The 26,924-nt window shown below is 31.5% G+C and overlaps 1 protein-coding gene across 3 annotated transcripts in view; it reads left to right on the forward strand.

Annotated features, from left to right (window-relative positions):
- Nucleotides 1–26,924, forward strand: part of LOC132757917 (E3 ubiquitin-protein ligase TRIM9-like) — a 126,515-nt gene that overhangs the window by 47,304 nt on the left and 52,287 nt on the right. For all 3 annotated transcript variants that reach the window (XM_060749415.1, XM_060749414.1, XM_060749413.1), the window contains exons 2-4: nucleotides 8,096–8,191; nucleotides 11,549–11,782; nucleotides 23,797–23,953. In XM_060749415.1, the coding sequence (XP_060605398.1) occupies nucleotides 8,096–8,191; nucleotides 11,549–11,782; nucleotides 23,797–23,953 (487 nt within the window). The remainder of the gene's footprint in view (nucleotides 1–8,095; nucleotides 8,192–11,548; nucleotides 11,783–23,796; nucleotides 23,954–26,924) is intronic.

Genomic DNA, 26,924 nt, shown 5'->3' on the forward strand with positions numbered 1-26,924 from the left:
TGATTTACTGTTGTACAATCTGTTTTCAATGAGAAAACTGTCGTAATTAGCACCGTTTTACATTGGCACTATGAATCAGGCTGTGTTTTTTATTCAGTTTGTATCCACTGTAATGTATTCAAAATATCTTCTTGATATGGAAGTAATTTAAGACATATCATACTGCTATCTGAAATTTAAAGCCTGTACCTTTCCTTTTTGTTTGAAATATAAATTTACCAGTCAATTAATTAACTATATATTTTCTCTGTTTAAGTCTTGAAATTTATTGATAGAGATATTTATGGTATTTTTTGTTTTTTGGCCATTTTTTCCCAAACATAGGTATGTCATCAAAGACAGTAAGAATGGTTTTTTGCAGCAGAACTCTCTCCATCTCTAAAGTCTCTAAACTTATCATCATCATCTACAATACCCAGCAGATCAGTTTCTATATCATCAAAATATTCTCTAGTAAAGTTTATATGATGTTGTAACAGCATGCTATCACTTGAAGATGGTAGCTAACTCAGTATGATTACTAAACATATAAAGTCTATGTCTACTATTTTATATGATATGCAGATAATATATTTCTCTTGGGGATAAAAAAATGTCAAAACAAGCTTTTTGTAACCCAAACAAATCTTTTTATTAGACATAATGTTGAGTCTAAATCTTATATAATACTGATAGTAACTTCTAAGAATTTAAAAAATGTAAATGTATGACAACAGATATACATATTATATGAAATAAATCAAAACTGATACATTATTTAAGAACAAATGTGTAACCATGGTGATATATTGGTGATCAATGCAACACTATCATTGCTAAAACTGTCATTCATTAATGTCATTATAATAGACAGAATTGTACTTTGATACAATGTATGACTTAATTGTTTCCTTGGTGTTTCTTGATCACTCTTCATGTTTCCTTGGTGTTTCTTGATCACTCTTCATGTTTCCTTGGTGTTTCTTGACCACTCTTCATGTTTCCTTGGTGTTTCTTGACCACTCTTCATGTTTCCTTGGTGTTTCTTGATCACTCTTCATGTTTCCTTGGTGTTTCTTGATCACTCTTCATGTTTCCTTGGTGTTTCTTGATCACTCTTCATGTTTCCTTGGTGTTTCTTGATCACTCTTCATGTTTCCTTGGTGTTTCTTGATCACTCTTCATGTTTCCTTGGTGTTTCTTGACCACTCTTCATGTTTCCTTGGTGTTTCTTGACCACTCTTCATGTTTCCTTGGTGTTTCTTGATCACTCTTCATGTTTCCTTGGTGTTTCTTGATCACTCTTCATGTTTCCTTGGTGTTTCTTGACCACTCTTCATGTTTCCTTGGTGTTTCTTGACCACTCTTCATGTTTCCTTGGTGTTTCTTGATCACTCTTCATGTTTCCTTGGTGTTTCTTGATCACTCTTCATGTTTCCTTGGTGTTTCTTGACCACTCTTCATGTTTCCTTGGTGTTTCTTGACCACTCTTCATGTTTCCTTGGTGTTTCTTGATCACTCTTCATGTTTCCTTGGTGTTTCTTGATCACTCTTCATGTTTCCTTGGTGTTTCTTGATCACTCTTCATGTTTCCTTGGTGTTTCTTGATCACTCTTCATGTTTCCTTGGTGTTTCTTGATCACTCTTCATGTTTCCTTGGTGTTTCTTGATCACTCTTCATGTTTCCTTGGTGTTTCTTGACCACTCTTCATGTTTCCTTGGTGTTTCTTGACCACTCTTCATGTTTCCTTGGCACTTGTTGGTTACTCTTTAAAGAAAAGGAAAAAAAGTTAATTATTTCAGCAGACTTTAAATACAAAAGAGTTAGTTAATCATAAGTCTTAAATTGTCTGTTTTGTGAATTTGCTGCTATTTTGACTTCAAGTGTTGAAATAATATTATCATAGTAAATGTCAGAAAAAGGTAATAATTTTTGAAAACATATCTTAACTCACAATTCAATGTTTCAAAATCTTGAAAAACCATTTTGCCTTATTATGTAATAATAAACTATTTGATACTGTGAAGTGTGCCTTTCAAATTTCTTTGTAACACTTGAGCATTGTTTTTTGTATTAAATTGCAACTGCTCATCAAATAAAGAACATTAAATTATTCTGTCTTGCTGAAGGAGTCATATCTGGCATTATTATAACAGTGACCTTCATCATTGCAATAAAGAGGTGTTTTGGAAAAAAAAAATTCATAAATTAACATTGGCAACAAAATTGCTCCAGATTTCTGCAATCGTCTGCATTTATAAGTCATTGATCTGCAACAACTAATGACTGTTCAGTAGTGGTGTAAATTACATCATTTCCCTTCCTTCATCTACCATAGATGTGTTTTAGATCATTTTGACCAACCAATTAACGGGGAAATAAGACTATGTTGGCGCCACACTCTGTCATTATTTCCTATCTTCAGACTTGTGGAGCAATCCCCCTTATTCTGATCTGGTCATTTTTCATCATTTTTCCTAGTTATCTTACTCTGACTGAGATTGCCTCACAAAAAAAAAACAATAGACATTTTTAACGTACTGAGAGAGTAATGAGTGTATTTGCAGTTATAGTATTAACAAGGTTTCGGGAACTGTTGAATTATGGGATATTCTTCCCCGGCAGATACATCTTGTTAGGTAGTAAGAACAATTTATAATCTTTTGACTCCCTGTAAATATTTGTGAAAATGAAATTGCCACATATATCTGTCAGTCAAGTGATAGTTAAGTGAGTCTTTCGGGAATTTGTTTGACCGAGAAAGCAAGATAAATATCCCAGAAACTTACACCATATAGACAGGAGGAAATCACTGTTCAATGGCTTCATTAGTAATCAATCGGTTTTGTAAGATTAGATAGTTGAGATGCTTGTTCTATGTTGGTAAACTTAGACAGGAAATAAGATGACTTGAAACATAATCAGTAAAACAAACTTTTTTTTAAAGAATTTTTCAAAAATCAATCTGTAATGAAGATTTTCCAAGTTTTTAGTCTGAACATTTATTTCAATATTTATATTTTATGTGAGAGAACAGATGAGTTGAAAACTAATAGAACTTTTGATATGATATCATAAACATACATTTATTTGCTTATAACTTGTATAGGTTTGGAGTTAGGTTCATGTAAGGGATGTTAATTGACCGTTTTGTTAGCGTTGATTATAGAAGCAGTTATCATACACTATAACATGAAACATTATCTCGGTAATTAGCTAGATAAATCTTAAAACCACAAACATTATACAGAAATGTTGCCTGCAGGTCTGATTAACATGCACCTAGAATTAGTGGCACCAAATGAGGGGGCACCTGATACTTCCCTGTCTCTTACTGCACTGTGTTAATACATCACCATGATTATACTGATTATAGGTACACCATTGGGGGAAATAACTAAAATAATCACTGTTTTCATAACTGTTAACTGTTTCCTTGATATAACACACAGATCAGGCAAGAAACATGGAGCCAAACTGTAACAGCAAAATTATGAAGATTATAAACTATGCAGCTTGTATTATCTCAGATACCTTTAAGATTTTATCTACTTGTATGAATTTTGAAGTATTTTGTAAAGATAGGAATTTTGAGGTATCAGCAAGAAGAAGTCTCCCAGCATGACAAAGCATTATTTAAAGTTATAGTAGAAAGTATTTGAGCAGTGTCATGACAAAACCAACATAGTGCGTTTGCAGGCGCAGGCTGGTCTGGATCCATGCTGTTTACTATTAGTTTCTCTACTAATGTAATAGGGTTGGTAAGCAAACAGCATGGATCGTGATCAGACTTCAGGGATACGCAGGCTGGTCTGGATCCATGCTGGTCGCGAACGCACTATGTTGGTTTTGTCATGACGCGGCTCATTCATTTGTTGAAGGGATCTAATGTCAGTGTAATTTATCTAAATGCTGCACTATTCATATATCATAAATATTACTTCTCTGATCTCCTGTGTTTTCTATACAAGATTCTATTTCATGTTGTATGATGAACATGTTTGATATATGAAACCAGGAGTATAATGAAACTTGTCCTTATGAATTGTTGTGCTCAACTACAAGGTTTTCTTGGCTCAATGTCTAGGAAAGCATTCATATGACACTTTCTGCTATCAAAGGCTCATTATACCTCAGAAATAAGTTTTTATTTTCATTATTTCTCACAAATAATTTTACATTTTCTCTACTTGCTTTAGGTTATGGGCATCTTACATGGTCTTAACCATTAAAACTCATGTTTGCTCTTTCTAAAGAATGAAACATTTATTTGTTTCTAAGACATAATGTTCCTTCTGTGATTTATATTGTCAGAGTTGAAAATGAAACAATCATTCAGTTATTTTTTCCTTTAAAAAAACAATGTCAAATTTGAATTGATGAGAATGTATTGTATTCATTAAAATATCATTTCTCAGGAATTAATTATAATGTCAATGAAGAAAATCATGATTGTGGAAAGATTGGAAAGTATTATCAAATTATCTTGGTTCTAAAACAAGACATCTACATGAAGGGGAGATAAATTATAAATAATTAATGTGTAGATTTGTTAGATATAAGGAATTATATAAGAAATTAGTGTGTCAATGTAAGGTGGCATACTAGAGGTTATAGATAGAGGAAGACAAGGTGATTAGTGCTACCTGACAGTGATAATTAATTGCCAATTATCAGATAACTTATCACTAATTATGATGTCTACCTTGTTACAATCCTACAATCTTACTGATTACTTACTGTTATTCTACTATATTCATAATATTGACTTGAAACCTCCTCAACAAGATTATAATGTCATACAAATTTCTACAATAAACTTTGAGGATTTTAACATTTTCAGTTTTGCCATGTTGGGCTTTCTTTCAGGATTCTGCTATTTCTCTATTTTATTAGGATTCTGACAATTATGGCTAATTTGTAAACTGAAAATCTTCAACTTATTTCATTAATAATTGATGTTGCTTCAGATATTCTTTACAAGTTAATCAAAGCAAAATCTTCTCTAAATATGACTTTAAAAAATGGTTTTGACTGAAAGAGAATTCCATGAGTAAAATGCCTTAAAAGGTAGAAAAAGTTGACTAGATATTGATCCATTGAATTCACTATGCTTCTAGAAAACATTCTGCTTTTAAATGGAAGAAAAAAAGTTAGAGATGAAAGGAGGGGAAAAACTGATTAGAGTGAGATTGTGGCAAGCTTGTTAGTGGTGTTGTATGTTTTTGTTGTTTGATAGGCAGTTGTATTTTGAGAAGTGGAAGGGTTGATTGATGAAGAAGCATGCTAGATTATGATCACTATTTACATGATATCCACACTACATTTACATGCATGAAATCTCACCAATCATTTCAATGATAGCTGAATGCTTTAACAGCACTTATTTCAGTAATAATATCTCACTGTATATGGAATTTCCTGAGGGATACTAGAGTATTTTACATCTTAATGTAAATGAAATTTGAAGAAAAGAGAATTCTGAAAATAAATAAAAGCATTCATTGCAACATTGGCATAATATAATGAGTTTCAGGAACATTATATAATGTTATAATGTAACACTATGGTTATCTTGAGTTGCAGCTTTACCCCAGGCCACTGGGCTGCTGAAAACATCTATCATTCTCATTAAGGAGTTATTTCCTGCACTTGTGGCAGCCCACATTATAGAAGTACATAACTAAACTTAACTCTCTGCAGCTACCCATTTAAACCCAATTGAAGTGAAACAAAAAACAAGTATATTTCTTAATTGAGGATAATTAGAAGTGTCTTTTATAGGAATTGACCCTTGGAGCTCTCCAACCTGAAGCATACACTTGCCTACCACAAGACCACTGCTCTGGAAATCTTTCACTTCAATGAGCATGTCATCATATGATTATAGAAAATACTGTATGTAATTGTGCTTTTATCAGTGTGCAAATGAAGCCATTTGCTGTAAAGTTTGCCACAAAGAGTATCTCTTCATTCATATTATAAATTACACATTTCATACAATTTTCTGTCAAGGAAACAAGTTGCTTGTAAATTACGCTCTGAACCCCATTCCGGTAAATGTCATAATATTAATTTGTGATTTTTTGTTTGCTAGAACAAGAGAGAAAAATGCTGAATATTTAATGAATGGATTTTGGTTGTGATTGTTTATAACTTGGTTAGAATGATGGAGATATATTGTAAGATAAGATTCTCCACACTGGCCATGTTTTTGCTACATGTCATTAATCATTTCTATGTGAGGGAATTATAATGTAGCTGAATGAGAGGAGGAAAATTAAAGACAGATTATGCATCAATTATATGCCTGTTCAGTAATGATGGAATCATATAAAAGCAATTCCGAGCCATGTTATTCTATATAGCTTGTTAATAAATGTAATATAATTTAAATGTTAATTAAGTTTTATCAAGTAGCTATTTAAACATTAGAAACTATACATATTGGTGATTTAAACAACAAAGTTTTACTTACCATTTGGTGATTTGAACAACAAATAATTAAAATTATACTAATTGGTGATTTAAACAGCAAAAGTGTAATACTCATTGGTGATTTAAACAGGAACAAAGTGTTTTACTTATAGTTGATTTGAACAACTTATTGTTCACTCATTGATGATTTGAACATGAAAATCATGAAGTGTGCAGTCAGTGAGATTTTTTTTTTGCAACCATTGTCCAGTATAAATTATAGCCATACTACATAATTATTATTACATGAAAGCTGTGTAAATCATTAATCAGATTAATTAAGTTATATAAATTGACAAGTACTGCATCAATCAGCGTATCCCACACACATAGTTCAACTGTCAATCACCATGTATTGTCCTGTCTCATCAAAGTGTTAATTGTTCCACTTCAATGATCATAATAACATCAATCTCATCAACATGCGGTGCAATACAAGCTTCTACATCACACAGACAAAGGTTACGTTTTCTGCTTCATAATTGTAAAGAACAGCATCCCCAGTAACACGTGCCAGTACCCTATGTGTGCTGGACTTTTTTTTCTAGGGTTTTCTATAATTAATTCAAGTCTTTCTTTGCATTTATCAAAAGCGCTGTTGAGTAAAAATCTTTTATCTTATTGAGTGTTATAAACATCTGCCATTGCAGTGTGCAATTTAATTTTTTCATATAAAGGAAATACATATGTAGCGAATATAAATCTCGTAATAATTCATATCATTTCCGGACTATCATTTCAAAATATGTTTTAGAACACTTCTATAATGAATTTTACCATGTTTTAATAGCAGGATCATGCAAAATGTAAATCATACGTGTTCGTAAAATCTATAAAAATCAGCGTCAATTACTACGACATATGTCTGTCAAGCTTCTAAGTCTTCAGTTTCTGCAATTAAATTTTTTTCAGAGATATGTTCTGAAACAGTTCTTTAATGACATTTTGATGGGTTAAAAACCATCTTATTTCCGTCATGATTTGAGCAAAGCTTGGTGTTTCCAGGGGAGAATTGTGGGAATTTTACATCAGATTATATATTTTTCTCTGTATTTGATTCAAGTGTCAGTTTTCCAATACTGTAATCATCGGACCAAATATTGTGACATAGCATGAGTCTTATTGTTATCATTTTCCTGTATAATCACTCAAATGCTGAGTATCTAATGGACTTTGGGGTGCTATTTTCAATTTAGTTCGAGAAACAAAACAATTAGTCAAGGGATTAGCATTTTTACTGGGTGAGTCGAAGGTCAATCTCATGATGGTAATATCATTGATGAATTTAAAGTGGTCTCAAAAGTAAAATACACTCAATTATCCAGCCACAATGATGCTATATTTGGCAAATTAGCCGGACTCGTATTGCATTATTAGGGATGCACACTGAGTAATGCATGATTTAGTGGTCAGATAATGAGAAAAATGACAGTTACACTCTGATGGTAATTTCCTTCTCTACTTTAGTATCATTTAGTTAATATAGAACCTAAAAAAAAATTAATTAACCTATGTCTGATGGGGGTTAAATTTAATAGGAATTGAAAATGAAATTACCAACATTGGTATATAGTTATTGTCATTTTCTGTATACATTTGTATTAGTATTTTATTGTGCATCATCTTTTATATTTTCAGACTGACCTGTCACAGACGTTACAAGCATTGTCAGAGAAAGCAAAAACAGAAACAGAGTTTATACAGAAATTAAAAGCAATGACTGAAAGAATTCCTGTAAGTTTTATACGGTTTAGTAATAAGTAATAAGTATAAAAGTCAAACAATGGGAACAAGCATATTTGCTCATGTATCATATCACAGCACATATAACATCACAGCACATGTCATATCACATCACATACCATATCACTCAAAATATTATGTCACATGGTATATCATATCACACCACATAATTATGTCATATCACACCATATCACTTATCACTGCACTTATCATATCACTTAATATATCATATCACTACACATATTATTGAATTCTATAAATCATATCACACATACCACATGTCATATCACACATACCAATTGTCATGTCACACCACATATGTCATTTTTCTCATATCACAACACATGTCATATAACACCACATATTTTATCACATTACATAACATGTCACACTACATGTCATATATTACATAACATGTCACAACACATATAACATCTTAACTAATTCATATCATGTCACATCTCACAACATATCATATTACTGAACATATCATATCACTTTATATATCACACTACATGTCACATCACTCTAAATATCATATTGAATCACAGCACATGTCATATCGGAAAATTTCTCCACATTTCATGCCACATATCACATAACTTCACATATCACACCACATATCATAACACAACATAGTACAGTGGTAATTGTTTGATAAATAATCACTTAAGCTTGTACCTTTCTTAATATTATTATCAAGATTAAAATAGCTCAGTTTTGCAATAGTTAAAGGATAAAGTATGTGTAGTGTATTTGCCAAGTTAGCAATAATTCAGGGAAGAATCAACTGTCAGTTTTATAGGTTTATTGTCAGCAACAAGGTCCATGTCTATTCCAGGTAGCCGAAACTGTCAAACGCTGAAAGATATGCATTAAACTTGATGGTATCTGCCATCTAATTATAAAATAAACTTCTTAAAAAAACCCAAGATGCTTCTTCAGATAAAGATAGACACTAAATATTGCCAAAAATCCAAAAAAAAATGTTGTTTTTTTTTTCTTTGACCTCAATGTTAAATGTTGCTTGGCAACAACTTGTTGATGTAGCGCATGTTTCTGTAATGAGAATAATGATTAAAGAATAGTTTTTATCCACCCGTAACTGATATGTGCAGCCAGATATTTACTGCACTTGTTATCTCGGAAACAATCCCCAGTTAAGAGGCTATAGATGAGGAAATAATGACAGAGTTAGATTATGCCTCGTTTAAAACACAATTTATTGTTCTTATTTATGATTCCCACACATCTAACTTTATCTTCTCTGTCGAAGACTTATACTTATTAAATGGAAACTATCTTCACTGCTATAAATACCACCTTCTAATAACATTTACAAATTCCTTTTCAATTTTTTTTTCTTGCAGTTAATTTGTACTTTACCATAGCTTAGAAATTTTTTGTTGAAATATTTCATGCATCAATTTTGAATGAAAGCCTTTCCTTAATTGATTTTATAATTGTTGTTGTCAGAAATAGTAAAGACAGATTTAATTATTTTCATCACCTTTAACAGTATTATTATAGAAAACTGAACTCATTGTGCACTATTTTCATGAATTAATTAATTTGTTTAGATCGTTATCATTATGTAAGGTTAATTGATAATTGGCGAGACATTTTAAATGTTTACTTGTTTAATAAGTACTTAATACATCCTATTACGAATTTGATACCCTGAAGTTTTCAAACTTGACTGCTTTTAATTAAAGCTAAAAAATAGATCTTTGTGGTTTGTATTCTATAACTGGCAACCAGTGTAAATAGATATCATGGCAAAAAACCTGATTGAGTAAGATAGAATCGTTCAATTTATATTGTTGGTAAACAAATGGCGCCAATTACCAGAACACATTTAGAAAAATGAGAAAAATGATGATTGGTTTACAGAATAAATTGATACACAATAACGCCTTGGCATTTTGTAAACAAATCTTGACGTGGGTTCACCAGAGTAAGGAAACAGTAGCAATGGTTTACTTTACGTTACAATTTTGATTGATGAGTAATCAATAACGTAATTTACGATGATTATCATCAATTTATATTCATGATCGATTAAATCTGATACTCTGTTACAATTACATTTCTGCTTACTCGCCATTTATCTGTGAACTTATCTGTCCTGACTGCTGTATGATGCTCCAACTTTTTTTATGAATTTTGTTATGATCACGAATTTTGTTATGATCATGAATTTAACATTATTGAAAAAAAGTACATGTATATAATTTCAGAAGGCTTTCATTATAGCTTGTATTCATATTTAATTGAATTTTACCTCTTAATGTTTTAGATCTAAATTTTATGTTTGCTTTTTCAAAATTTATAATAAACCTAGAACAAAAAGTAATAAATCTAAAATTTAAGAGAACAAAATAAATATAATGTGAATTACAAAAGTTTAACCAACCTTCAGCGTTAATTTGTGAACATCAAATGAGGTTACTGAAATTGAAGGATTATTACCTAATTTTAAATTTAAAGTTTGACGTAATTAAAGAAGATAGGTTTCAGTAGGTTTTATTGTACAGTATAATTAAACAAATCTCTCATTCTTCAGTATAGCAGAGAATAATTATGTAATAAATACTCAATGATTTAGCTGAGATTCTTGAAATACAAGATATATTATTGTATAAAATGCTGACTTCACAGACGAAGCAGATGTTTACTAAGATTTCTGCCGGGACATTTATTTGCCTATTTGAAGAAATCGGGCGTTTTTAGTGTTGAAATGACATTAAATGGCCATACAAGGAAATTTATCACTTTAGATTATTGTTCTGCAAAAAGTAATTCTCATCAGATGATTTAGGTGACACTTCTTAATCAAATTAGAAAGTGGGTGTTTCAAAAGTTACAATTGCAGGAAGACAAGACCTTAGAAAGAGCTCCGTATTTTATTCCCTTTTGCTCATTTTTAATCAAAATGAAGTTAAGATAAAAAAGCCCCACACAATGTTAAGAGAATGCAACCTCTGCATAGTAAAAAGCACAACAAAGTTGACACTAATGGATTTAGTTGTTTTATAAAGCAAGACTGAAGATTTGCTAAATTTATGTAAATTAACTGATTCTTCACTATTTCCGTTTTCTGCATTTCACCCTCCTTATTTAATTATGCCAGAATAAATGCATTTAAATTTCATGGTCTCAGCATTCAAATGAAAAGGCATAGGGTTTTCATAAAGGGTTTAATGGAATAGCTTGAGTCATATACAGTTATACTGGTACTGCATTTAGATTGCTGCACAAACTTGTTTCATCCTTCATAGCACAAAATGATTTTCAAGATCATTTAATGAATTTCATAGATCATGTTTTTATTTTTTTAATTTTCAGGCAAATTGTGTGGAGTTTGAGTCAGTGGTTGTTGCCCAGTGTGATGCTTTAATAGAGGCAATACATCAACGTAAACAAGAGTTACTTGACTTTGTCAGCGTGGAACGTGATATGAAGGTTAAGATATTGAAGGACCAAGCCCACACATGTACCAGTCATCTACAGAAAACCACCAGTCTCCTCTACTTCTGTGTTGAAGTGCTTAAAGAATCAGACCCAGCGTCATTTTTACAGGTAAATTTATATTCTTTGATAAAACAAAAATTAAATTCTACCCCATAGTGTAAACAAATACATTCTGCCAATTCCTTTGGAGCTTTGTTCTTTTATCTTGTCAATATTTAAATGTGCACATTTTCTCGTCTCATTTAAGAAAATTTATTAGGTACCAGTAGGACTTGTTCCAATTTTCATCTCATTTATTTTCTGTCTTCTACTGTATTGATATTGTCAGCTCAAACACAACTTCTAAATTTCTGCTATCGTTCTATCACTGTAATGTCTTCATGCTAAAAACAATAATATTTTCATAACATTTCTTTGATAAACTTGAAATATAGGGCAGCACTGTTTGCTTTAAGAACATTGTATGGAGTTTGAAAGTATTTAAGTTATAATCTCTTCAAAATCACCAGTTGATACAACTGATGGTGCTGTGTAAGAATAGGAAGCTGTGAAATCTGATAAAACAGGTAAGACACTGCTGGTGGTTTTCGAGAATGACCATTGGCTCACTGGAGGTACACCTCAGGTACATGTTATGTACACGCTTTAGCTATGATCTTATCACCAACTTGATAACACCACAAGCTGCCAAACTTCTTCAATTGAAGTGTCTAAAATTCTGTTCTCTGTAAAAACAAAGTGTGCCAAGTTGGTTTTTTTTATCATCATCACTTATCAAAATGCTTAACTAAGTATTCAAATATATCAACCATAAACATTTTAGTGTTCTTATTGATGTACACACTGTGGGAATAACTGACTATTTATTTTGCCAAAGATAGACAGTTAATTGTATTTTATGATAAGGACCTCTCTGTTTTACAAAAAATACAGGGTTCCACCAGGAAGGGTCAGACATAGGGATAGACACATGATATTAAAATTGGATTAAATGTCTGAAGTATCCACCAGTTTTTAACCACCTGTTAATTTAAAATGACATGAAAGGGTCAAATTTAAAAGCTTGAATTTGTTATTGGTATCATTTGATATCTAAACACTTAAAATTAACTGGACCCCTAAGTATTTCAAAGAAATCCCTCTGCCTATTAATAGTAATTTAGATAATTGTTAATGGTGAGGAACTTTTATGGTTCATCTCTTTGCTGAAAATCTCACGTTAACTTTCTTTAAATGAACGGATTTTATGTTCCATGCAGCCTTTATTTACACAAGCTGAATAAAGTTCAGAAAGTTGTAGTTTAATTTCTTTTTTTTTAAATAGGCATTGCTATAATCTTGAAAGAGATGATGCAGAAATGTAAAAAGTGTAAAATTCACTCAGAAAAAAAAGAGATGTCTTTAATGAGTTTGTGAGGCAATTCATCATGTCAGGGCTGACAAATTACATTAACTAGTACATGTATGTTCGGCATGCAGGCAGAGGTCTCCGATCACATGTTTCTCATGTTTATTTTTCTAACATTTCACAGTGAGACTGCATGTTCACCTTGTTGGTGTAACTGATCAATGTATCAGTGGATCTGACAGTTTGGTGGTTCAGTCCTGATAATTAGATACATGGGGAGAAATGAAGCTCATCGGCTGGTGCCTGGCTGTCTACACATATCTCACAATGACTATTGGCTGTTGCTGACAATAGGGGCATGTACGAGGTCTCCAGGGGTTGCAATATATCACAACTATACAATGATTCATGTCAGATGGTTCCACAATGTCTTTTCTGAAAGTCATCTCTTTTCTTACTCTGTGTCTCATTTGTCTTACAGTTTCAATGAGTCAGAAAGTAGATTGTGAACTTACCTGACCTAAAATACCTTAAACATTCAAATCATAATGTCTTGTTTCCCAGTGTGAGCTGTTGATTCCCGGGAATGGTATCACTGTGGTCAGTAACAATGTTGAATCATTAATTGACATACCAGAAAAACATGATTATCTGGTGCCATAGAGTCTACTGTCTCCTGACTGGAGATTGGCATGCAGGTAGTACAAGGTGGCAAAGCCATCTCTCTGGGGTAGGTATGGTAGCAGAGGGATCCCTGGATGTCACACAAAGCTAGGATGAATCATGATCTGCTGCTATGGCAGATTGACAGATATTTAGAGAGGGCAGGGTCTTCGTTCCTCCCTAGGGGTTTTACAATGATTACTTATTTATATGGTCAGTGCAGTTGACCATAAATCATGCATCTGGAAAACCAATTTTGTGAAATACTGAAGTGAATTGAATGAGTGAACCTTTCTACAGAACACAATACATCTGTTTATAATACTGTGATAACAATTGATAGCAATTTTGATGGCAGCAATTACTCCGATTTTACAGCTAATTAGTATCATTTATTATAGCAGTATTTTAATATTTAGATCTATTGTGTAGTGGTTAATTGAGATATTATCGAACTTTATGATTCAGACACATTGCCACTGATCATTCATTAGTTAACTTTCAGAAGGTTGAGTGATAAATATTGTTGATTTCTATCCATATGGCCCTCACTGCTGTAGGTTCGAATCCCACCAGAGAGTTTGGATTCTTTAGTGTGAGGTAGCTATCCGGCTGGCTTAAGGAACATCAGTGGTTCTACTCAGGTGCCAGTTTGTGCCTGAATAAATTCATGTTGTGACACCTTAGGTCTTACTCCACCAGTAAAGCTTGAAAGACACCATTTGACCTTTGCTGTGTAAATTGTGTGACCAAACACAAACAAGACTGACCAGGCTCCATACTAGGTTAAAAAGCCTATCACTTCTGGTTGGTTTAACATTTAGTATTACCGGTATGATTGGTCTATGTAATCAGTCAGTTAAGTAAAAAAAAAAATAAGATGGGTTTACAAACATGTCTATTTTAAGTTTCAGTAAGTGCATGCTATATAGGGTGTTATATTTCACTTAAAAAAGCCTTTTGTGACTTCTGTTCTATCAGACATGAAGGACTGGCACCAAAAAATGTGTGCAATGTGTCATTAAGGGTCTGCTTGTTTTCATGTTAACTTCCATTTTAAAAATAAGGTGCATAATTTAAGAGCTTAAACTGCAGTTTTGTTTCTGGAAGTTGTTTTGTTAGAGATAATTAGATTGAACATGGAGTGCTTTCATTACTGGAGATCTGTTGCATAAGGTGACAATTATTGTTGTTTATTTAGACACAATGCAGCTTTAAACTTAATGAATATTATCATTTGGTTCCAAGCTTTTCACATTATTCTTAAAATATTGAAGATGGAAACCTTAAAGATCAACCAATGTGGCAAGAGGCTCAATGTTTTAGGTCATAGGAATAGATTTATTAAGCCTGTTCATGGAAAACTTCTGATCATCTGTTCTAATAGGTCTTTAATACTGTGAATTGTATTATATCAGTTTCATATTGAATAATAGAAGAAGAAAATATTTGAAAAAAATACAAAAAACAAAAAAACTATTTGTTAAATGTAAGTATAACATCTATCTATAGGTCTAGTTAAAGAAGTAAAGAATATGGTGTGTCTGAGATGCTGTCTCTTCAAGGCAGAAAATTTTATTCATTACTTTACCCACAGGGCAAGTTAACTGTCCAAGTGAATTTGAGAAATAGATTATCTACCGCAGGTTCCTGCGGGGTTATTTTCATAGTTCCTTGCCTGTAAAACAATGCAAACTTGTTTAGCTCAATACCCTCCACTTGTCCTTATCATTACTATATTGATCTTTGATGAAAAATCAGCAAAACATTACCCAAGTGGTTTAGCTAAATCATCAAAAATAAATATAACTAAGTGAGAAGGTCTGTAAGACAGCCTAGAGGAATTTCCCGGTCACATAGGCAATTGATTTTACGTTTTCTCTACAATGATTTCTCAATACCAGTCTATGATGAAAGTAGACCGGTTCCTGTTGGAAATCAATGTGATAATTTCAATTTCCGTTATTTTAGAACCAAATTTACAGAATTAATGGAAAGAAGTTTGTTAAAAAAAATGTTCCATATTTTCATGCTTCGCAGCGCTAAAATGAACATTGACATTAAGGATCTGTAAAGAGGAGATATTCAACTGTTTTGCAAGCTCAGCACATTGATTTTTACTTTACAGTACTGATTTTGTCTTGATGTGTTTTTTGTTCAATTATTTAGAAGAACATAATAAAGAAGAGGATATTTAACGCCCTAGGGTGATGTCTACACACAGTTTAATTATTATATTCTAATCAATTCCAGACAATGAAGTTGAACATGTGTAAATAAGCGCACTTCTCCCCTACCTGTAAAGGCCTCATTTATTATTCAGTATATTTTAATACATACAATAGTGTAAAATGTCAAAGAAACAAAAATTTATGGTATTTAATGATGATTTGAAAGGCTTTCAAATAATGCAGACTTCTATTAAATCTCTTCTTGAATACCATTTTATTTCTACAAGTAGGTACTTGAGTCTAATTGCAATAATTATTGTGGAAAAAAAAATGACCATTGTAAATAATAAATGCCATGCATGCGATGCATTGGTATTCTCGTTTGTTCGCTGTTCTTTGTCTAGCTCTGCTGTTTATAGAATTCCAAATTCTAGCATAGAAAGTTGATCTGCCAGTCCTAGAAGTGGAATGAAACTAAAATCCGAAATAAACAGAAGAATAAAAAGATGTAATCTTAATGAAGTAATGAGAGTTATCACTAGTATAAACAAAATAATTGTATTTTAATTTTGGCAATGAATGCTTCATAAATCTGCACCAATTATTCTGCATTGCACAGTGTTGGCAGGGGTAATGAAGTTTCTGCCAGGTAAAGAACGTTAGGTGTAATAGGGGCTGACATGAAACGTGATGAAACCAAGATTCTGTAGATTAACCAATCAAACTGGCCAATATTTTACCCATGATCAACACTTACTAATTCCAGCTCTGATAATAAGATAATCAGTCTTATCCTAGAAGAGGTGATTTACTGGTTGGCAGGACAACAGCTTCAATTTTCTGCTAGACCCATTTCAATTTAAACAATTGAAGAGATAATTTAGTGTTATCAAGAAAGTAATCAAAAAAGTCTGTCTTAGATATTTGTGATTGCTCAGTTAATTGACTGATTAAGTTTTATGATTATTGATTTAAAGTTTTTTTATTTTCTTTCCAGTCTTTGCGAGATATTTAACACTATATTAAGGAAGTAGTGGGAACAATAATAAAATGGTCGTGAATTTTGTCGCCAGTTAAATGAACTGTTAATTGGTATTCTTTTGTGTTGTTTAATGCCCATGTGATCTTGGAGACTTCCTATGTTATTTGACACAAAGAATTTATAGAAAGAATCATTCAAAGTTACTGTTCAACTTCCGCAATATGTTCCTGATGGCTAATAATGCTATTTTTTTGTGCCGGCTTTTAGCAAGTTTTTTTTCCTTTTGGAAGATTATCTCCGAGCTAATAATGATGTTTTTGTTTTTGTCTGAAACTATAAATGTGTCTTTGATATTGTTTTAAATCATCTTTGTCAGTTTGCAATGTTTTAGTCTGGAATTGTTGTTTTTATAGAGAGTCAGTTTCAGGTACAGTAGAGGCATTATCCCTGTAGCCATTATATGTCTTCCTTCATTATTGCCTTATGGATTCTGTGTCTAAAAATATTCCAAAATTTTTAGAAACTTTGAAACTAAATAACCAGTGTTGAGGCAATATGTTCTTTGAAGGAATAAACCTTTGATTGTTAAAATGTAAGTTAAAAGTGCAAAGTAGTTAAAAAATAGAAACTTCTTAGTCTAGGTAAATAGTTTGGGTGGTCATTTAACTTTGGTGGAGTAAGTGGTCATTTTGATCAAGGTCAAAGTTAACTGATGAAAGATTTTTTTAGACTTTTGTTTATGCAGCCAAATAAGTATTGACTTGTGTTTTTCATATTTGGTAGGTAGATACTTTGGATGATCCTCATGCTTTCGTTAAGTGAAATAAGGGGTCACTGGCTTTAAGGTCAAGGTCACTGGTGCTAAAAATAGATTTTTACACATTTAGTCTTAACCACTTTATTTAAAGATGAATTTGCGTTGAAATAAATACATAGACAAATGTGCAGGTTCATGGAGTATACACTGCCTATAATAGACTATGATACCTTATATGATAGTGATGGAAATCGGATGAAATTTGTCCCAATCGATCATCGGTTAACCGTTAAGTCGGATGGGACATAATCGATAACTTTTTGAATAAAGTCGCGTTAAAAAGAAATAGGGAAGTATCATTTCTTCCCAATCTTCCCAAGGCACTTGATGGTCGCGTTAAAAAGAAATAGGGAAGTATCATTTCTTCCCAATCTTCCCAAGGCACTTGATTATATTCAGTAACATGAACTTCATTTCCACTTTTCAACATAGTTTTACTATTATATAGTCATAATTTTACGAAATAGATTTTATTTTTCAATGGATGTCAAATAATAACATTCAAATCACATAATATTACTATTGATTACATTCACGTATTGATCCAGTTCAACTCCAAATTGTCTCTGAGATGATTTTTTGCGATCGGTGAGGTGTTCTTTAAAGAAAATTAACGTCAGAATTAATTCCCTTTGATACTTTACTGCAGTAAGCATTTTCGACAATTTTTTTGTAAATCGATTAATGTCGCTTTACATAACAGTAACTGATTATTGGCGACTTGCGATAATCGGAACATCACTATTATATGAACAAGAGTTTCATATTAAATTATTTGATATGTTCATTAAACATATTTTAAAGTAGGGTTAGACTGTAGGTCTCCTGTACTGTTACTGATGGCTGTATTTGTTACATTGTAAAACAATAATAATAATTACAACATGAAAATAATTCTCTGTATTTCTGTTTGTTGGAGGATGGTTAAAGAAATAAAGAAAATTTAGACTGTTACAATGTCTAGACGTATTTTAAGATATAATTTCATGATGCAATTACTATTATCTACAAGTACTTGCTGACAAAGCACTAATAAAAGCTTGTCATTTCCAGACCAGTTCTAATCATTGTTTGACTCAGCAGATATTTTATTTACAATATATGAAATAACTGTGAAATAAATGGATTTTTCTGCAGGTTATATTGAAAGGAAATGAAATTTTTATTTCTTAAAACAAGATAAAATGTTACAAAAAACACAATGTATATTGACAATATTAAATATATTTGCTAGATAAAGAAATATAGTTTCCTTCCTTTAACAATAAATCAGAAGCATAATAACTTTTTTTTACTTTCCTGGAAAAACATTTAAAGAAGAAAAGCATTTATAAATCTTAAAATTTTCAACAAACTGTTTGTAACTACTTTAAGTGATATTGTTCTCTGTACAATAACTGCAGTATTGAATTTTCATTTTGTATTATTTCCTTGTTGGCATTAAGATAGCATGTTGTGGTTGATTTACTAGAAACTGCTGCATATTCTCCCATCATGCAGCTTCCAGGGCAGACACAAAACATATGTCTGTAGAATTCCAATCTTGTTAAAATTCAACAAATACTGTAGATAAAATTTCCACCTTTCTGTTTTTAATGTTTTACAAGATTTATTTAGATTTTTATTGATATTTAAAACCTGGTTTTCAAATTTTCACCCGGGGAAGTCTTGCACTTCAAATGCATCAAATTGTAATGAATAATATTGCTGCAGAAAAAAGCGTGAAGATATTTTTATTTGCCACATTATGTGTGTTTTAACAAGCAGTCTATGAGTTTTAATGTGCTATGTTTAAATCTCTAAAGTTCGAGTATTAAACCCAACTGATACATATTGAATAGATCAAGGGGGAAAAAATTATAAAACAAATAAACAACCAGCACCTGCCACTTTTCAAATAAGTCAAACTTTGTTTGCTGAAACTCGAAGGCCTCTACATCTTTGAGAGATTGGTATTGGTCTGGAACCAACCAAGGTTCACAGAAGTATCATTTAAAATACAATTGTACTTTAAGAGGGCATTAGTGGTAAATCATTCTTATAGTCTTATTTCTTCTGGTATGAATATTCAGTAGAAAATAGTCACTGAAATGATGCAATTTATAATTTCTTAGAAATAAGTCCCATATTGAAATATTTAAACATATTTATTGTCATCAACTTATTTAAACCACTATTAAATGGCTATTATTGTTTTCAGTAATATCAGATAGCTCTTCCATATGACAGATTATTCACAAATTATTATGACAGATTCAGAACCATCATATTAGTGACCAAGAAAGTTACTAGTCCTATGTTAAAACATAGTGTGGTTCCTCCATTTATCAACATAAAGTGAACTCTATAACTTCAGCAACTGGGTACTTTAAAATGGAACTATCAAAGCAATGTCTTGATTTGTCAGATATTTTACAATGTTTGCATATTTTAATTTTACGCATGTATATTTTCACTGAGCTGGTGGTACTATATAGAAGATTATGTGTGTTAAAGAGGGTCTTGTCTGACATTATGTGTGACAGTTATGATAGATAAATGTCTACAGATAATCATCTAGCAGATAAAACTAGTGCAGTTGATTACCATCTTATAGATAAAACTGTAGATCTGATTGGAGGGGTATATAATTTTTGCTGATATATATTTTGCAGTGATATATAAGACAATCTAGATTAATACCTACATGCTTGTATGAGATAGTAATCTTATGATCCCATTAGGCTGTCCACACAGTATGAGTTAATACATGAGCTTAAAATACAATATTTCACCATGGTTAAATGTAAAAAAAAAACTGAAAAAAAAGAAATACTGATAAAGTAGGAATATATTGAAATATTTATTGGAATTAATACTGATAAATGTGTCTCTTATTCATAAAAAAAAGAAAAAGGAAAAAAAGAAAAAAAAGCAAGGAAGAAAAATTCTATAAGCTTAACATAGTCATAGAAAAAGTAGAATATTTATTTAGTTTAGAAACATAACATTATAAACTGACTGTGTATCTGTTGCTATAATTCTAAATTTCTTCAGGATTAAAAAAATAAAACACTACATGTACATCCTTTCACTCCTTGTACTAATTGAACAGAGAAATAAGGTCTTCAAATATGAACATCAAATGATTTAGAACACAAAGCAATTTACATTTTCACAAAGCAAAGCATGTCTTCTTTAGTCATGTATCTGAAGGAATTGGATTCCATCAATAAATGATAATTCAAATATTGATGATAAGGTGTCAGAAATAGTTCTTTATGAATTTAAGACTTAAAATGCCAGCTGTCAGTGTTTGAAAACCCTTGTCTATTATGACCTTTTCAATGATTACTTTGCTACACACCAATATTTCTGCTCGGAACTATTTTTTTAGTGCTATAAAAATGTTCTAAAAGCAATGTTAATGATAAAATGCATAAACTTGAGGTTATTGTAATCATTGATGGGATAATATAAATTGATGAGTGAAACAAGTACAACATTAATTACTGCGTGTTAACAGAAGGTGTGTCCTGGTCACGGCAGCCTTCCAGATCCCTGACCTCACATCAGTATATTGCAAGCTTTTTATTCTTAATTACTTTTCCTTTCCTATATAGAAAATTTAATAATTAATGTTGGGGCTGGTTTCAATTTTCATCAGTGTTAATCAAGGTGAAATGTAATCAAAAGTGTATGGATAGCGGCCCAGTCTGTTTGCACTGTTTCCCAGCTGGTTTGTCTTTATAATTGTGTAGCCGGATTCAAAGTGGAACACAAATAGTGCCAGTCTCTTTGATGTCTCTTATAACTCAGTGATGTATGAATCTCATTTTCTTACTGTCAGATAAATGTGCTGATTTTCAAGTTTTATTTTCTGATATGCAGATAAATGCAGGTCTGGCTGTTGCCATCTGCCTATGCTCTACTGGTCAAGCCCTGATTTATTGACCACTAAGACTATAATCAAGAGTCCATAAAATGTAAATGGGCAGTGATTTGAGGATGATCTTAAGACAAAACATAGTCTCAGTGTTTGAATACATGATATGCATTAGACTAATGTTTATAGGACATGATTATAGTCGGCCAATACAAAAATAAGAGGGATCTAACTTATTAGGGACAATTAATACTTCAAGTGTGAGACATTAAGATAACACATTTCCTGTAGAATATCTTTAAAACCAACATTTATTGAACAGTGTAAAATAAAATGTAATTAAAAATATAAGATTATGATTCCTAACATGCATACAATTCATTTAAGCAGGATAGAAATTTTTTCCTGTTTTGAAAACAGATATGAGAGTAGATAAAAAGACTTGATGAAATAGACTGATTAAACACAGAGAAATGATCATCCTGTCACATCAAACATTTATACCAATATTATGCACATGTTTTTTTATTGATGTGATTAAGCTGACTTTGAATAGGAAATCAATGTTTATATGCTTGAATCATGCTGACAAGTTCAGTAAAACAAACATTCTACTTGATATTATCCACGCCAACATCACAGAAATTCCCCAGGGAGTCACTGTACTATGTCTTGTCTTCTGTAATTCTTGAAATAAAAAAATTCTATTGTAATGATAAAGCATTCAAAACTTAAAATTTTCTCGTGTGCACTCTACCTAATTAAATTAGACGGAGAAAGCCGGGATGCATTTAACAATCTTTCGCTTCACTAAATGCAGTTGTTGGCACCAATGTCTTTATTGTCTCCAGCCAGAGTGTTCATTAAAACCATGTGTAAGAATATAACTTCTCAGGCCATTTGGAGAAGTTTTTTTGTCACGAAAGGCGATGTTAAACAATCAAATAACCAATAAAGCAGAAACAAATTGATGAGGCCCAAACCAATAAACTTATACCCAAAGGCCATACAATTTCATTAAAAGGATGTGTTTGTTTTTCTCCATAAGAACATTGATTTGTTTCTGCCATAAAATCTATGTAAGTACATAATACTGCTTAAACTAAACAAAGAGATTGTTCATTTGAAGGGTGGAAAAAGCTCCTACTTAAAGTACATAATTATATCCCGGACAAAATGACAGTCTGTACTTTGCCTCACATCAGTACCAAATATATATATAGTACACATTTTTTCTTTAAAACTACCATTATTTGATCAATTTTGTTGGCAAAGAAACGAAAAACAACACTCCTTTTATAATATTAAATCTCTAAATTTAGAGAAAAAATTCCCAAAGACATGAAACAGCCAGAGAGATTTTATGTTCAGTTAAAAGTTGAGTTTGAGCAAGTTAAAGCATTGATTGAGGTCATTTACTGGGAAAATACTAAACTGTTAGAGAGGATGAAATCTTACACTAGAAGATGTTATTTCCTACACTAATGGATTCTGACTGTATCTTCCTTCAATCTGTACAAGAAAGAACCCACAAATCTGCTGTCTCGGCTCATCTTAAATAACAACAGCACTTTAATAGCTTTTAAAAAACAAAACAACAATGTAAACCAGTGCATTTAGAAAGCATAAGTTATATACATATGTACTGTATATATCATATATTAGATCTGACATGTGAATAAAGTACTTTCATCACATTCTCTGTAGAACCATTATAGTAGAATTTTTTCTTTGCAGATCTTTTTGTTCATGTCTAGAACTGTTATATGTTATAGTAGAATTTTCTTTGCAGATCTTTTTGTTGATGTCTTATTATGCAGTTAAAGAGGCAGTTTAGATTTTACTGAATATTCATTTTTTTATTTTCAATATTTTTGCTATTGTCAAGACAATTACAATAATTGTCACCCACACTTTTAATTGACTATAATCTGAGAGATAGTGCGTTTGCAACCAGCATGGATCCAGACCAGCCTGCGTATCCGCGCAGTCTGATTAGAATGCATGCTGTTCGCTATCAGTTTGTCTACTCGTTGTAGGGTTTGTAAGCAAACAGCATGGATCCGGATGCGCAGGCTGGTCTGGATCCATGCTGGTTGCAAACACATTATGTTGGTTTTGTCATGACACGGCTCATATAGTCTTCATCGCAGACTTGTATACGATCTTACATGGTGTAAGTATGATAACTTTAGTTTACATTTTGTTATTTCTAAACTTACTTGAATTTTACATCTCAATTGTCCCTTTAATTTACATGAATATAATTGTTTCAGATCTCAAGTTCATTATTAAATCGAGTGTCAGCAGTGGATCAAAACTTCTTCAAAGAAATCGAGCTTGTACCGCGAGTGTCACCTGAGTTTGAGCTCACGCTGGACAATACACCTGTGTTACATGCTATACAAACTATGAATTTCTTCCAAATGAAAGGTGAGATATTGACTCTTAAACTATTTCATTGTCTCCTGCTGAAAAGCCAGCTTAATTTTGTCCAGACAACAACTCAAAAGTGTTTGAGACTGGTGGATAGAGACATTGCATTAATAACCCCTTTGTTTCTTGTCTTGCATAATATTTAGTTTATACAAATTTATTTCAGTTTGATTGTGTTGGAAGCTATAAGCTTATTGAAACAGTCTCTAGAATCCGTTCCTGCAACCAACTTGTACTAGGCAATGAATGTAAAGTTTCTAGCTCAAGGAAAAAATGGCTTGCCCCAGACAGGATTTGAACCCACACTGTCAGCAATCCTTAGATTACTATTTGTACTATACATAATATTTGTTCATACTAAATCTAATAAAGTTTTAGAGATATAATAATTTGGCAGTATATGAATGTCATGTGACTGGTTCATGAAGGATAGAAGAACATTGTATTTCAGTACTTTAAATACCAGACAATGTTTATGGCTGTAATGGCAAAATAATCTTTCTGTTCTATTTGAGCTTATCAAAGTAATCAGAAATGTTTTTAGATATTAGAACCATTATGAGATCTACCACTGATTCTCATTTAAGATAATAAGGATTTATTTGAGTCTGAAAGTGTCATAATGGACACTAAGATCATTGCAACCTTGTTTCCCAGCTGAGGAAAACTGTGCCTCAACACTTAACAGGTCAAGTGCTAGAGAACATATTCTGTCATCCTCACAGACCACCACTTGGTTTACAAAATAATCAAGCAGATTACAGGTGGTAGTGGTTGGTTTCATTCAACAATTTGTACCTGGTGGTAGTGAATGGTTTCCATCATTATCTTCTTGAACCTTATTAATAACAAACATAGGATATAAAACATAAACTGGCATCGATACCAGACTTGTTTGGAATTTTAGAATGTGCTGCTAGGAAAGTATGGTAGATATTACTTCCTGCCCAATATTTCTTTTTTGTCAAAACATTGATTGGTTATAGGAGAGATTTACCAGTGGCCAATATTCTAAAAATAGAATTGCTGATAAGCACTGACCATAGCAACCGTTGCTGGTCGTACATCCCCTTTGTACTACCTAGTCATTTTACATAAGAAAACTATGGTGTGTATGTCTATTAAGAAATAAATATGAGCTCTGTTTCAATAAAGTAGAGGTTTTGATGCTAAAGCATCATTAGTCCCCGAATAGAAAAATGATTGTATTATCATAAATTTAAGAAAATATCAGTTAAATGGTTCATGAATAAAGAAAAGATTAACAATATGTTGAGTAACTATTTATTTACAATAAAGACATTATATGTGAAACAAACTTGCTTAGAAATATTGTCAAGAAACTGTTATCATTTTTTAAATCAGCAAAAAATAACGTACACTTAATTCATCGTAAACTTAATTCATCGCGAATAAAACAGGTGATTGAAAATAATTAAAGTAAAGCATTAACATTAAGCTTGCAAAGTGACTGGGAAAATATGTTTAATTATTGTAAGAAACGATGCAATTCTATTGTACTTTTAAAGGTACTGACTACAAAATTATATAAACAAAACAATCTTTCTTATCTCATATTTCCTATTTATTTATTTTTTATTGAAAATAAATAAAACTGTAGGGAAAAGAAATCTTCAAACAATTATAAAAACTGTAGGCAAAAGAAATATTCGAACAATTATAAAGACATTGTTTAGATATTTGTTATAATATGTGGCCTTAAAAAGTTATAATTAGTTAACTACATCAAATATATAATGCCAAGCTTATAAGTATGGTATAGTTTTAGAGGTGTACCAGTATTCTGAAATAAATTCATGGAGGTCATTATCATATCTACCTGATCCCAGATTTTTTTCCAACCACAGATGTGACACATGACTATTTTGAGTAATTATGTTGCCTTTTCTTTTTTATATTGGCTGCTGTAAACATGTTTAACTGGGGATTTTGTCAACTTTTTAAATAAATTAAATTTATCCCAAACATTTTCAAATATCACCTGTTGGTCAAACACCATTTTAACAGTCAATCTTTTGAAATATAAAGTCAATTCAGCTCAAATTGACTATGAAAATATGAGCATAATGTCACTTTAACTTGCTTAATACTTAAAACTGAACATGAACTAAGCATAAAGTTTTAAATTATATTTATGTTAACAACACTCAGTTTTGGGTCTTAAGCATACATTTAACAATGGCTAAAATATAATACCCTTGAATCATAAAACATATTTACATTGACAGGGTGAAAAAAGGGAAAATGAAAATGAAACAAAACTGAGCAATTAGCAGGCATATTTCACATAAAAATGATAATTCATAGAACACATGTAGTGAGTTGTTTCAAGATTGATATAGACATAAAAATTAAAGTACATGTAAATGTTTAGCAAAAATTAAACCCTTTATAACATCACACTTATCTTATATATAAAATATATCAATACTATTTAGAAAATAGTTTTATATTTTTTTTCTTCATTTTGAATATTACAAAAAATATCTGTTCAGATAATTCTGATCTTTAAAACTTTGCCCCAGGAACATCATCTTATGTTAACTTTACAGAAAATGCTATCATTGTTTACATGTTGTTTGTACGACCTTCTAAGATTGTGTGTATACGTAGTCCACACAGCAGTTATCAGTGACGTGGTGGTAAATCTCTCCTATTCGGCTGCGTCTAATCAGCCAGAAAAGATAAGAAAATTATATATTCAAACTTAGACCTGGCATATAGCAATGAAATCATTTCTTGACAATATGTCATAATGATTATGCCAATTTTTTACCCATATTGAATAAAGTATCAGTTTCTAGATTCATGAATTAATCATTGGTTGTCTTTCATAAATCTTTGTACCTATTAATTGTATAATAAAATGTACCTTGAAGAAACCAGGAAGACTTTGTAAGCAAATTATTTACTGAGAACATTTTGTGTACTAATACAATTTTTCTTA

This window comes from Ruditapes philippinarum, unplaced genomic scaffold, assembly GCF_026571515.1.
Source record: "Ruditapes philippinarum isolate M1 unplaced genomic scaffold, ASM2657151v2 ctg730_1_1_1_1, whole genome shotgun sequence".
Lineage (NCBI taxonomy): Eukaryota > Metazoa > Mollusca > Bivalvia > Venerida > Veneridae > Ruditapes > Ruditapes philippinarum.